Source organism: Heloderma suspectum, chromosome 7 (genome assembly GCF_057233095.1).
Source record: "Heloderma suspectum isolate Gila_16-S chromosome 7, 16-S_ref, whole genome shotgun sequence".
NCBI classification, from domain to species: domain Eukaryota; kingdom Metazoa; phylum Chordata; class Lepidosauria; order Squamata; family Helodermatidae; genus Heloderma; species Heloderma suspectum.
This window is the reverse complement of record NC_139464.1, coordinates 118472535-118487099: the sequence shown is the minus strand read 5'-3', so window position 1 is coordinate 118487099 and position 14565 is coordinate 118472535. Positions and strand designations below refer to the sequence as shown.

The 14565-nt window shown below is 43.7% G+C and overlaps 1 protein-coding gene across 9 annotated transcripts in view; it reads left to right on the top strand.

The window, feature by feature from the left end:
- Positions 1-14565, top strand: part of TTLL1 (TTL family tubulin polyglutamylase complex subunit L1) — a 123849-nt gene that overhangs the window by 37537 nt on the left and 71747 nt on the right. For all 9 annotated transcript variants that reach the window (XM_084811227.1, XM_084811225.1, XM_084811220.1 and 6 more), the window contains 4 exons: positions 4856-5036; positions 5923-6057; positions 8524-8632; positions 14082-14225. In XM_084811227.1, coding sequence (XP_084667353.1) covers positions 4856-5036; positions 5923-6057; positions 8524-8632; positions 14082-14225 — 569 coding nt within the window. The remainder of the gene's footprint in view (positions 1-4855; positions 5037-5922; positions 6058-8523; positions 8633-14081; positions 14226-14565) is intronic.

Here is a 14565-nt window from a genome sequence, read left to right as displayed (position 1 = left end):
GATCAGTGTAGGCATAACCAAAATCCAATTGCAGAGGACTATGCAACTGACTCCAGGGAACAGTTTCCTGCTTCCAGTTGTAAAACTGCATTAGACACACAGTTTGGCATACCTAAGATTTTCCTCAGAAAGTCAGTTTGCATTCTCTCTAGAATCCATAACTGAGCACCATACAGCATCTTGGTAACTACTTTAGCTTTATAAACTGTCACTACTGAGGTATGTTCTGGCCTTCTTTTGGAAAAACAAAAACGAAAAACAACCCACCTCAGTAGCACCATAATCGTATTTGAGGCGCTCAGGGTCACACTTTGTATTTAAAATGACTATGACAGCATTGATTGAAAAATTACTCCTAGGTACTTAAAATGATATACTTGTTCAATTTCTCATTTGTCCAAAATCCACTTATATCTTTTCAGTTTATTTGAGAAAATCATTACTTCGTTTTTTACGTAGTTAATCGTCAGTCTTTCTTCTTTGCAGTACCCTGAGAATACTCTCAAGAGTCTTTTAAGACCCACTCGCATTTTTGACAGTAGGACAGTATTATTTGCATAAATAATAAGAAGCAGAATTTCTATACTAGCCAGACTAGGGGGATGATGGTCTCCAACATGTAGCCTGGGAGCAAGATCATTTATACAGAAATTAAATAGCTGAGGGGCTAAAACACATCCATATTTTACTCCTTGCCTCATTGGGATAAGGTGATAAATGCTTCCCTGCGGGAATGGGTGGTCCCTGCTGTCCTTAAGGAGGCAATAGTGCGATCACTCCTGAAGAAGCCCAGTCTGGACCTCACAGGATTAGACAACTACCGCCCAGTTGCAAATACCCCTTCCTTTGGGAAGGTACTTGAGAGGGTTGTGGCAGAGCAACTGCAGTGTCTCTTGGAGGATACTGATTACCTAGACCTAGTCCAGTCTGGATTTCAATCTGGTTACAGGACTGAATCAGCCTTGGTTGCCCTGATGGATGACCTTTATCGAGAGAGGGACAGGAGGAGTGCAACCCTGTTAATTCTGCTCAACCTCTCATCAGCTTTTGATACCTTTGACCATGGTATCATCCTGGATTGACTCTGTGGAACGGAAATCGGAGGCACTGTGTTACAGTGGTTCCAGTCCTACCTACGGGGCCGATTTCAGATAGTAACATTGGGTGACTGTTCCTCGGCCCCTTGGCAATTGAGCTACTGGGTGCTACAGGGTACCATCTTGTCCCCAATGTTGTTTAACATCTATATGGAGCCTCTGGGAGCGGTTATGAGGGGATTTGGAATTAAATGCCATCAGTATGCTGATAACGTGCAGCTCTATCTCCCTGTGACGTCTGAATCAGGATAGGCTGTGCAAATCCTGGATCTTGACTCAGTAATGGGCTGGTTGAGGGCCAGTAAACTGAAGCTGCATCCTGGCAAGATGGAAGCCCTGTGGGTGAGTGGTTCCCGGGTCCAGGAGTTAGGCTCATTGCCTGTTCTGGATGGGTTTGCACTCCCTTTGAAAGGTCAGGTTCGTAGTCTAGGGGTACTCCTAGATCCATCATTGTCACTGGAGGCCCAAGTGGCCACAGCAGCTCCGAGTGCCTTTTACCAGCTTTGACTGGTTCGCCAGCTACGACCTGTCCTGGACAGGGATAGCTTGGCCACAGTGGTACAGGCATTAGTAACCTCAAGACTGGATTACTGCAATGCGCTCTAGGTGGGGCTGCCCTTAAGGCTGGTCTGGAAGCCTGAGCTAGTGCAGAATGCAGCAGCTCGGCTGATGCCAGGAGCTGCCCCTTTTCAGCATGTAACTCCTTCGCTGAGGGAACTGCACTGGCTGCCTATTTGCTACTGGGCCAGGTTTAAGGTATTCATACTAGTGTACAAAGCCCTAAAGAGCTTGGGACCAGGGTACCTGAGAGAACACCTCCTTCTTTACCAACCTGCCTGGTCACTGAGGTCATCAGAGGGCATGTCCCTGGTGGTTCCATATGGATCCATGGCCTGGCTGGAGTCCACCAGGAAAAGAGCCTTCAGCATGGTGGCCCCCTTCCTGTGGAACTCCTTGCCTTTCGAGGTCAGGCAGGCACCAACGTTGTGTTGCTTTCGATGCCTCCTGAAGACATTATTATTTTGAGAGGCCTTCCTTGAGTGATCAGCCACAGTTTATTAAATTCAGAATTTGTTTCTTTTAAAATGTTTTAATTGTTTTAATATGATGTTTTATCCTTTTATCTTTGTTGTACACCACTCCAAAACCTTTTTATGTGGAGTGGTATATAAATATTGTAAATAAATATATAATAAGATCACCCATTGTATTGAATCTGAGCTGCATACTTAAGTTATCATATCTTATTAAAAAAAATAACCTTTTGCCAATTGAGGTTACCCCAGGTTTTTCAAGCTGTCTTTAGTGTAATGTACTATATTCTTAGTTTGTTGGATCTCTGTGTATTTTCCCTAAATTGTGCAGTTTGCCCATCCCTCAGTCTGCACAAGATAACTGATCATATAAGCACCAGCATAGTCACTAAGGGCAGTATCCAGTAGGGACCGTACGCGCGCAACAAGCCCAGGTCTGTGCACAGCCCCAACTGCGCACAGCCGTGACATAGCGCTCCCAGGGGCGAGCCTGAAATGTTTGTTTCTGGAAGGGCTGCGATCCACCCCTTCCAGCAATCAGCGTTTTCATTTGCATCGGAGCTTGCCTCTGGAAGTGCTATATCATGGCCGTGTGCTGATCTGAGCTGCGGGGCTGGGCGCGCGCAGACCGGGTCTGGTGGGGCTGGCTGCGTGCACACAGACCCCTATTGGGTATTTATTTATTTATTTATTAAATTTATTAATCGCCCATCTGACTGGTCACCCAGCCACTCTGGGCGATGTACAACCCACCATAAAACAATTTAAAACAATAAAATTTTACCATAATTTTTTTTTTTTTTAAATACCCTAACCCACCCCAAATGCCTGCCTGAACAACCACGTTTTTAATGCACGACGGAAGCTCATTAAAGAGGGGGCATGACGGAGTTCCCTAGGGAGGGAGTTCCACAGAGTAGGGGCCACCACAGAGAAGGCCCTCTCCCTCGTCCCCACCAGTCTAGCTGTCCTGGCTGATGGGACAGAGAGAAGGCCATCCGAGGCTGATCTTGTTAAGCGGCCTGTCTGGTGTTGCTGGAGGCGCTCCTTAAGATAGGCTGGGCCAGAACCATATAGGGTTTTAAAGGTCAAAACCAACACCTTGAATTTGGCCCGGAAAACAACTGGTAACCAGTGCAACTCCTTCAGCACTGGAGTGATGTGATCTCGCCGGCGGCTGCCTTTAATCAGGCGAGCCGCCGCGTTCTGTACCAGCTGCAGTTTCCGAACCATCTTCAAGGGTAAGCCCACGTAGAGCGCATTACAGTAGTCTAAACGAGAGGAGACCAGGGCATGTACTACCGATGGGAGCAGATGGTCGGGAAGGAAGGGGCGCAGCTGCCGTATCAGATGGAGTTGATACAGCGCTGTCCGGCTCACAGCTGACACCTGAGCCTCCATGGACAGCTGGGAGTCCAAAATGACCCCCAGGCTGCGGACCTGGTCTTTCAAGGGTAGCCGTACCCCATTCAACACCATTCGGGTACTACCTGAAGAAGGAACGCATGTACTTCAAAAACCCTTAAATTCTCTGTGGGCTATTCTGTTCTCCAGTCTGAAGACTAGAATTATTTGAAGCCCTGACAGATGGTCAAATTTTATAATAAAGTTGATTTCACAGTTAAGGAACATACACTCTCAGATGGCATGATATTATCGTTGTAGAGGGCTGAGGAGTCTACTTCATGAAAGATCTCTTGGAGAGGCGAATTGTCTTTTCAGGATGTGTATGGGAGAGTATTAGGATAAAACATACATGAATGCACATGGAGACTTGTTTGTTTCTCTTCCTTAAAGTGAAACCCTGAGCAAAAAAGTGCTTTTTTTTAACCACACTTCAATTAAAATAGGACAAGGATAACATAGCTTCAGGTGCTGGATTCAGCCCAAGGGCCACCTGTAGACTATCCAATGTAAACCAATTAAGCCTGGCCTCTGAATAAGTCACATGGACAAATTCTCATAAGCATATTTGTGCTGATCAAAGGCACATACATGTCTTCCTGTGGTCTTCCAGTGGTTTGTGGAGAGGCCGTAGTTGGTCCCAAACCTTGGGAGGCTAGTATGAAGGAGCAGGAGTTTAACATCATGTTGGCCCCTCCCAGAGTATGAAAACACACATGGCCTTGAAAGTTGTGAAACTTTCAATCTGATTTTGTCTACTTACATGTAAGCCCCTTTGATTTCAGTAGGATTTTTTTCCAAGTATGTCTTCTTAGGATAGTAACCTTACGTGCTCTTTTAGCACACGATTCCATAATCTGACTCTTTCCATAATACTTCCACATCTGAGCATTTGTGCGCTATAAGTTTTAAAAGACAGAAAAAGTATCATTTGTAAATAAGAGCCCATAAGGTTTACACAGACTTTCAATAGCTATGATAGTGGAGGACAGGACATGGACAGTTCTGTAGGTATTCTTAGCTCATGGTCACCCTTTTAAGGTGATGAACAAAAAAGTTCATTCCCATAAGGCATCTTTCTCCACCATGTGCTAACTGAATTAAACTTGAATTATCCAAGCTTCTGTTCGCTCTCAGATTAAAATGGAGTGCAGCTGTTGGAGAGAAGATGAGCCGTGCTCACTGTCATCAACTAAAATTAAAAAGGTAGAAATGGATACTCAGTGAAGAGAGGGATTCTTTCATTCTGTTTTATGTGTTGACATAGGGAATGGATTTAATATGCTGTCTTAACTCCTGGTTTTCCTTGGTCCCCTTTAGACTTTGTTCCTGTCACCTTTATGCTTCCAGCTGATTACAACTTATTTGTTGAAGAATTCCGGAAAAACCCTTCCAGTACTTGGATTATGAAACCCTGTGGAAAAGCTCAAGGGAAAGGAATATTCCTTATCAATAAACTTTCACAAATTAAAAAATGGTCTCGGGACAGCAAAACATCGACGTAAGTTTAAAAAAACATATATTCTTGTATTGCAGTTTAGCATGTTTCAATGAATTTGTGATATTTCACTAAAAAACAATTTCTTACCTTCATCAGAAACTTGCCTGTAATTGCCTTAAACCAGTTACTGGTTATGGTTATGCAAGTGCTTTTATATGTGTAAGACTGAAAGGAATTTAGACCAGATGTGTAAAGAAATAGGGACTACAATGTGTATTATACGTTGTGGCACTAATGGTTTTGTCTTTACAGTGGGAACCAACAGCAGCACATGCGGCAGGGGTGGGGGAGATCCTGGGGGTGGGGAGGTTTTAACCTCCCAGTGGTGCCTACTTCTCAGCTGATCTGCAGGAAACACCTAAGGAGTAGGACAACTGGGGCTGATGAGGGGGCGATGTAGGCTGGCAATGCAGGAAATCACTCTTTTTTCCTGCATTGCCAGCTTGCTGTGTTCCTGTGCTGTTTGCTGAAAGGAGCCTTTCTTTCTCACTGTACAGCTCAGAAGCCAAGTAAGCTGGCAATGTGTGAAGACTTTGCTCATTTCCTACATCACCAGCTTGATGCATTCCTGTGCTGTGTGATGAAAAAGGGAAGCCCCTTTCTCCTTGCACAGCACAGGAATGCAGCAAGCTGTTGATGCAGGAAGATAGCAATCGCTTCAAGAATGGGAGAGAATGAAGAATGTTGCTTTGGCCACACCCATTGCTGGCACTATGCCCCCAAAAGGTTACATACAAGCAAATGCTGCTGTGGGGCTGAAAAAGATTCCACAGCCCTGATGTAATTGGGGTTACCGTCATTACTTTTCTCTGGCTAGTTTTAAAATGAGAAGGAAATAATTTAATGCAACTAGCACATTTCAAATAATAAAACATATTTTTCCTAGGTTTATCTCTCAGTCCTCTAAAGAAGCTTATGTGATTTCTCTCTATATCAGTAATCCACTACTGATTGGTGGAAAGAAATTTGACCTGCGTTTGTATGTATTAGTCTCAACTTACCGTCCACTGAGGTGCTATATGTAAGTTGATTTTTCCCCTTGTATTTCTGATAATGCATCTTTCTCTTTATCATTCAGGCAATAAAAGTGGATGGAGAGTAAGTTTCATCCAGAGGTGTGGGAAATTGCTTTTGAACATACCTGTCTTTCCTTTTGCAAGAGAGATGAAACATCTTGAAGTTTGTCAGATTGACACTTAAAAAAAAAAATGGGTCGCATTTGGAAGCAACAAACCATGTGTTGAAAATCTGGGTTGTTTCTGTCTCAACAACCCAGAATGCTGGGTTCAGATATTGCAGCAAACAACCCAGGATTGCTTGCCAAACCCAACCCTGGGTTGTTTGCTAAACCGGATGCAAAGCAGAAGCAGCAAGTAGGTGGGAGGCAGCATAGTCACCCGTCATTATGTGTAAACTGAGTCTACATGTATTCTGCCAGCAACTGAAGAACTTTCTCTTTAAACAAGCATTTGATTCTGTTGTTGCTTAATTTCATGAATTGATTGTTAGTTTTGTCTCTATAAGTTTTTCCTGCTGCTTTAAGCTTGGTGTAAATGTGTTTTAATTATAGCTAATTACTGTTTCATGTTTTTGCAAGCCACCTTACGTAAGAATGTAAGAAAAGCCCTGCTGGACCTAACCAAGGGTTCATCTAGTCCAGCATTCTATTCACACAGTGGCCAACTACCTTTCGACCAGGAAACCACAAGTAGAACATGAGTGCAACAGCATCCTTCCACCCATGTTCTCCAGCAACTGGTGTACATAGGCATACTACCCCTGCTACTGGAGGTAGCACATAACCATTGGGACTACTAGCCACTGACAGCCTTCTCCTCCAGGAGTTTATCTAACCCCCGTTTAGAGCCATCCAAATTGGTGGCCATCATTAATTCTTGTGGTAGTGAATTCCATAGTTTAACTTTGCGCTGTGTGAAGAAGTGCTTCCTTTTATCTGCCCTAACTCTCCCACCGATCAGCTTCACGGATATTGTGAGAGAGGGAGAAAAATGTCTCCCTATCCACATTCTCCATACCATGCATAATTTTGTACACCTCTATCATGTCTCCCCTCACCTTCCTTTTTTTCCAAGCTAAACAATCCCAGCTGTTGTAACCTTCCCTTATAGGGGAGATGCTCCAGCCCCGTGATCATTTTACTTGCCCTTTTCTGCACTTTTTCCAGCTCTACAATATCTTTTTTTAGGTGTGGTGACCAGAACTATACACAATATTCCAAGTGTGGTCGCACCATAGATTTGTATAAGGTATGATATTGGCAGTATGATATTGGCAGTTTTATTCTCAATTCCTTTTCTAATTATGCCTAACATGGAGTTTGCCTTTTTTACAGTGGCCACACACTGGGCTGTCAATTTCATTGAGCTTCCCACCACAGCCCCAAGATCTCATTCTTGGTCTGTCACTGCTAGCTCAGATCCCATCAGGCTATACTTGAAGTTGGGATTTTTTGCCCCAGCATGCATCACTTTACACTTGCTTAGATTGAACCTCATTTGCCATTTGAATGCCTATTCTTTCAGTTTGGAGAGATCCTTTTGGAGCTCCTCACAATCCCTTTTTGTTTTAACCACCCTAAATAATTTGGTGTCATCAGCCAACCGGGCCATTTCACTTGCTCACTCCTAATTCCAGATCATTTATGAACAAGGTGAAAAGCATTGGTCCTAGTACAGATCCCTGTAGGACCCCACTATTTACTTCTCTCCATTGGGAGAATTTACCATTTATTCCTACTCTTAGCTTTTTGTTCTTTAAGCAGTTATTGATCCATAAGAGGACCTTGAGCAGTTCTTTTTTTGGAGGGGAAAAGCAGGGTATTAATTCTTAAAATAAATAAATATTATCTGTTATGAAATCAGGAAGTAAAATCCTAATCATGGTTATTATCCAGGATGCTGTAAAGACTGCCCTTAATATTTCCAAGATGTATCGGGGGCATTATTAGGAATTTGAGTCACCTTTCTTTGTTGACTATATCCTGTTGACTATATCCATTTATTGCAGCCTTCCCCAACCTGGTGCCCTTCAGATGTGTTGGATCACCTCCAGCCAGCATGGCCGATGGCTGTGCTAGCTGGGGACGATGGAAGTTGCATTCTAGCATATCTAGAGGGCACCAGGTTAGGGAAGCCTGATTTATTGGATCTAAAACGTTTGGTTTGTTGTTCTTTCTTTAAAGAACTGATACGCTGCCTTTCAATATAAATATTTCATGGCAGCTTACAAGTTAAAACAATAAAATACCATGCAGAAACAAAAGAGCAATGGAAAGCAGCATTAAAACAATACCGCAATGATTGAAGGACTAAAAGGAACATAAAAGGCCTTCATCTGGGCTAAAAGGACATCAGGTGCCAAGTGAGCCTCCCTGGAGAGACTATTCACCAATAGGGTGCCACCACCTAGAAGGCTATTTCTTTAAGAGTTTTAAAGTTGAATTTTAATTTACTTTTTTGCATTTAAGGTATAAACTTGGGTTTTGTCGATTTTGCACAGTGAAATATACACCAAGTACAAGTGAATTAGACAATATGTTTGTGCATCTTACAAATGTTGCTATTCAGAAACATGGGGTAAGTTAACATTCTTTCATAAATCAATTCTAAATTATTTTGGATGGATCTGTGAATATAAGATCTGTAATAAAATACAGTTAGCTCAAACATATTTCCCTCTGGATTATTATCTCTCTCATATTATTAGTTTAGCAGATTTAGGCTGCAATCCAATGCTCGCCTACCTGGGAGTAAGTCCCATTGAACTGAATGGTATTTAGTTTTGAGTAGATGTGAAGTATTGCCCTGTTAAGTGCTCTCAATGATGTGACGTACATACAGAGTACTCTCTTGAGATGACTAAATGGGGTGGTCTTTTTTCACATTCAGGGTCTAGGATAAGGGTTTTCCCCCCTAGATCACTCTCTGGATTTGCACAACCACATATCTTCTGTTCTTGGACAGTGAATGCTGACAGATGCTGCAGAGTTGTACATTTGCAGGGGAGAAAGGTATCTTGCATTGGGTAGGATCTAATGGTGCCCTACCGCTGGCTGTGAGGACCGCCGTTTCCTGATGCACGCGCTTGGCCCTCCCACTGGCAGCGATGTAGCGCTTTGAGGGGCAAGCTCCCAAATGACTGGAAATGTGAGTTTCAGGAAGGGTCAGGTTGTGCCTTCCAGAAACTTGCGTTTCCGGTTATTTGGGGGTTTGTGGTGCTCCCTGCCAGCTGTAGGGCCCCGTTGGATACTACCCACTGTTATTGATAGGTCAGAGAAAACCGAGAGTCCAATTTTTACACAGTGAAAACTGGAATGCATGACCACATTTGCCTAACATGAACTAGTTTTCCTTAATGAGAAATTTGAGGAAATGCCGTTGGCTATTAGTCAAGATGATGGAGGTTTTTCAGACAGCGAGTGGGGAGAGCCATGCAAGACCTTTCATGCATTGCTGGTATAACTGAGAGCAGCACAGAAAGGCTGCCTTTACAGCCATTCAGCAAGTCAGTTAAGCACAGTTAAACTCACTTATAAGCTATAGCACAGTTATTTGCAGAAGTTCTGTTCTTTTTTCAATGGGGTACATATTGGGGAGTATCTTGGATGACAAATTCTATCCCTTTGCGGATATCCACTCTAGCCTCACAAGGTAAAAATGACAGAAATCGTAATGTTGTAGGAAAGCTACTAAATGAGAGCACAAACAGCTCTTTGAGTCTCACTGCAAGATGAGTAAGCATGGGTTTCTTTGTGTTGTAATTCTTGCTTTAAGGCAGGATGTGGCTAACAGTTCAGCTCTCTCGTAATCAATAATGCACTTTTGGGAGGAAAAGCTATAACACTAAAAGTGATATTGCTACTTGAACTGCATTAGATTGAATGTTGGTGAGTCATTCCTTTCCCTAATTATTTGGGGGATGCTGGAAGCCTTTAAATACCATCTTAGTTTTCTAAAAAGATATAAATACACCCACAGATGTTAGTACAGTCTATCTTGATTTTCTTTTTAAGTGCTAACCCTTCTGATTTCAAAAGAATGATTCCTTTGGGTTTTTTTAATCGAAAGTTTAGATGTATAGCTTTGTTGTTGTTGTTCAGTCGTTAAGTCATGTCCGACTCTTCGTGACCCCATGGACCATAGCACGCCAGGCCTTCCTGTCCTCCGCTCTCTCCCGGAGTGTGCTCAAGTTCATATTCATTGCATTAGTGATGCTATCTAGCCATCTCATCCTCTGCTGTCCGCTTCTCCTTTTGCCTTCAGTCTTTCCCAGCATCAGGGTCTTTTCCAGTGAGTTTTCTCTTCGCATTAGGTGGCCAAAATATTTGAGCTTCAGTATCTGTCCTTCCAAAGAGCAGTCAGGGTTGATTTCCTTTAGGATGCACTGATTTGACCTCCTTGCAGTCTAGGGGACTCATAAGAGTCCTCTCCAGTGCCACAGTTCGAAAGCATCAGTTGTTCGACGCTCAGCCTTCCTTATAGTCCAGCTCTCACAGCCATACATTGCTACTGGGAAAACCATAGCTTTGATTATGCGGACCTTTGTCGGCAAGGTGATGTCTCTGCTTCTTACTATGCTGTCTAGGTGTGCCATAGCTTTCCTCCCAAGGAGCAAGCGTCTTTTAATTTCATGGCTACAGTCATCATCTGCGGTGATCCTGGAGCCCGAGAAAGTAAAATCTGTCACTGCTTCCATTTCTTCCCCTTCTGTATGCCAGGAAGTGATGGGGCCAGATGCCATGATGTTAGCTTTTTTAATGTTGAGTTTCAAACCAGCTTTTGCACTCTCCACGTTCACCCTCAACAAGAGGCTCTTTAGATCCTCTTCGCTTTCTGCCATTAGGGTGGTATCGTCTGCGTATCTAAGGTTGTTGATAATTCTCCCAGCAATCTTAATTCCGACCTGTGATTCATCCAGCCCGGCGTTTCTCATGATGTACTCTGCATATAAATTAAATAATTTATTTTTCTTTGGGATGGATTTAGTTGCTGCCTCCTGAACAGTGTTACGGACCTCCATCCATAGTTCCTCAGGCACTCTGTCAATCAGGTCTAATCCCTTAAATCTATTCCTCACCTCCACTGTATATTCAGAAGAGAGATGATCTTCTCTCTAGGTCATACCTGAATGGTTTAGTGGTTTTCCCTACATTCTTCAATTTAAGCCGAAATTTTGCGATAAGAAGCTCATGATCTGAGCCACAATCAGCTCCAAGTCTTGTTTTTACTGACTGTATAGAGCTTCTCCATCTTTGGCTGCAAAGTACATAATCAATCTGATTTTGATATTGACCATCTGGTGATGTCCATGTGTAGAGTCGCCTCTTGTGCTGTTGGAAAAGAGTGTTTGCTATGATCAGCGTGTTCACGATGATCAGCATGTTCTCTTGGCAGAACTCCTTTAGCCTTTGTCCTGCTTCATTTTGTACACCAAGGCCATGCTTGCCTGTTATCCCGGTTATTACTTGACTTCCTACTTTAGCATTCCAATCCCCTATGATGAAGAGGACATCTTTTTTTGGTGTTAGTTCTAGAAGGTGTTGTAGGTCTTCATAGAACCGATCAACCTCAGCGTCTTCGGCCTCAGTGGTTGGGGCATAGACGTGAATTACTGTGATGTTGAATGGTTTGCCTTGGATTCGTACTGAGATCATTCTATCGTTTTTGAGCTTGTACCCCAGTACTGCTTTTCCCACCCTTTTGTTGACTATGAGTGCTACTCCATTTCTTCTCAGGGATTCTTGCCCACAGTAGTAGATATGATGGTCACCTGAATTAAATTCGCCCATGCCTGTCCATTTTAGTTCGCTGATTCCCAAGATGTCGATGTTCAGTCTTGCCATCTCATGTTTGACCACCTCCAGCTTACCTTGATTCATTGATCTGACATTCCAGGTTCCTAAACAATATTGTTCTTTACAGCATCGGATTTTCTTTTCACCACCAGACACATCCACAGCTGAGTGTCCTTTCGGCTTTGGCCCAGCCGCTTCACTCTTTCTGGGGCTACTTGGAAATTCCCTCTGCTCTTCCCCAGTAGTATATTGGACACCTTCCGAGCTGAGGGGCTCATCTTCTGGCGTCATATCTTTTAGCCCTGTGATACGTTCCATGGGGTTTTCTTGGCAAGAATACTGGAGTGGGTTGCCATTTCCTTCTCCAGTGGATCACATTTTGTCAGAACTCTCCACCATGACCTGTCCGTCTTGGGTGGCCCTGCATGGCATATCTTATGGCTTCACTGAGTTACGCAAGCCCCTTCGCCACAACAAGGCAGTGATCCATGAAGGGGATGTATAGCTTGCCTCATCCCAAAAATTACACGTGTTGTTTTTAAACCTGCTGTTTCTATCATATGCCTTTTTCTTTTCGAGCGGCTGCTCACAGTTGTATCAAGAAATGTGTAGTTTTCTGCAAAACAGCTTGGGGTAAAGTATGTGCATGTGGGGTAACAAAAAAAATCAGTTGTGCCTCACTGATTTCAGCCAGGGTGCTATGGGAATGGGAAACAACAGGTTTGGCAGCTCCTGTTTCCCACCCGTCTCCAGTTTTGCACTGTCCACCTTTAGAATTAAACAAAGTACCTGGTAAACCGATGTTTGTTTGTTTGTTTGTTTTTAACACAGCAGCAAAAACACAAATCTCGGGTACTCTAATTACAGAGATGACAGGCATGAATTGTCAGGGGCCATTCTATTATGGGCTGGTCTGCCACAAAGCCGTATGAATGGTCAAGCACTAAAAGTCCTTGCATCCTTCACAGCTATGGAGCACCCGCAGTTGGGTGGCAGGAGGTCATCCATGGGGGTGCACCGTATGGGTTGACTCCTCCCATGTGTATCCTTGCATGCTCTCTATTCTTTGCCTTGTCAGAAAACAAATGTGAGACTGCTGTAATAACGTGTATGAAATAAACTCATAGGCTTGGTTCAGATGTTATGGCTAAATCATAGTTTGGATAAAAAGGGGGAAAGAGTACATAAAAAGGTTTTGTTGGTCATTGGGAATGTGCTGTGACCTCCCACCTCCTTTTGTGAATGCACTGATTCCTTCCTCTGATTTTGGTTTTGAAACAAACTGTGGTCAGTGATCAGCCTAGTTTGCCTGATTTGCACTGCATGGCGAGCAATGGTTGCCTTGAACCAGGAAATGGAGGAGAGAATTGGTGCATGCATGAGGGCAGGAGGGAGTGCCACAGCACACTTCCAGTGACCAAAACCGGGTTCGACCATGACATTTTGAACTTATCCATAATGTCACTGCCTCCCCGGCTAGCTGTCATGTGAGGTGTTGCATACAAAATGGGGGGAGCAATCCTACGAGGATAGGTGGCAGCCTCCAAATTCGGATGCAGCTGACTATCCAATGCATGGTGGGAGGAGCGTGGAGGGGATCCTCTCCTCCGCACTCCGGCCGCCCTGCATTTGCGGCTGGACAGTTGATTTCGGCTGCATAGCCATGGGACGTTGGAGTGCAGGGTGGGGAGGTCGGATGACACATAGGAAGTGTCGTACCGGCATGTCCACACACCCCGCCCTCAGGAACGCCCCGTTTTTGCCCTGCACCGTGCCATTCTTATGAGCCTGGAGCCCCGGGACAATCTGGGCCGCCTATGAGGCAGGGGAGGAGGCAGGGAGGTGGTTCTCTAGGAACCGACCTCGGAGTGCGGGCTTTGAGGTCGGTTCCTGGAAACCAACCAATCCTATGGCTGTCTAGCCGCTGACTAGTGGCCATAGGATTGTGCCCTTAATGGATTTCCAACGCTGGCCAGTTAGACATAGGGCTGTATTTCTTCTTGTAAGCAATATCATTGTCCTTAAGTCCTGAACACACCTTGATTTAAAATCTGGCAGGACTGCTGCATGCAGCGTAAAACTAGTTCAGAGACTGCATGTGGCCTACGAACCTCCTGATTGTTGTCCCTGTTGTATTAGATGAACCAAGAACCCTGTGTTGAAAAGTATTGTGGGTGTTTACGAATGATACCAAACCTGCAGACTTTGGTTTGATGTTGTTCCTCTGCTAGGATGATTACAATCACATCCATGGTGGCAAATGGACAGTGAGCAATCTGCGCTTGTATCTAGAAAGCACTCGAGGGAAAGAGGTCACCAACAAGCTGTTCAATGAAATACACTGGATAATTGTGCAGTCACTGAAGGCTGTCGCGGTGAGTAGAGAAACACGTTTACTGTAAAGAGTAGACCTTAAAACTCTTTCTCGGCTAACTAGAAATACAAAAGACCACTCAGGTTATCTTCGAGAGTACTTTATTGTTTATAAGACACATATTTGTTACTGAATTATTTTATACATTTATCCAAGAAAACTTCTGTAAGACCTTTTACTGTTCCTGATTATTCTGATTTCTTTTCTTGATGCTTATTGTGAATTGTGTCCCACATAAAAGGGACTACACAATTTATTTAAAAGCATAATGCAAATTTTCTAAAATAAGTATTAAAATAAAATGCTTCCTTCTGCTCTTCCTCCACCCTTGAATGTTGTTG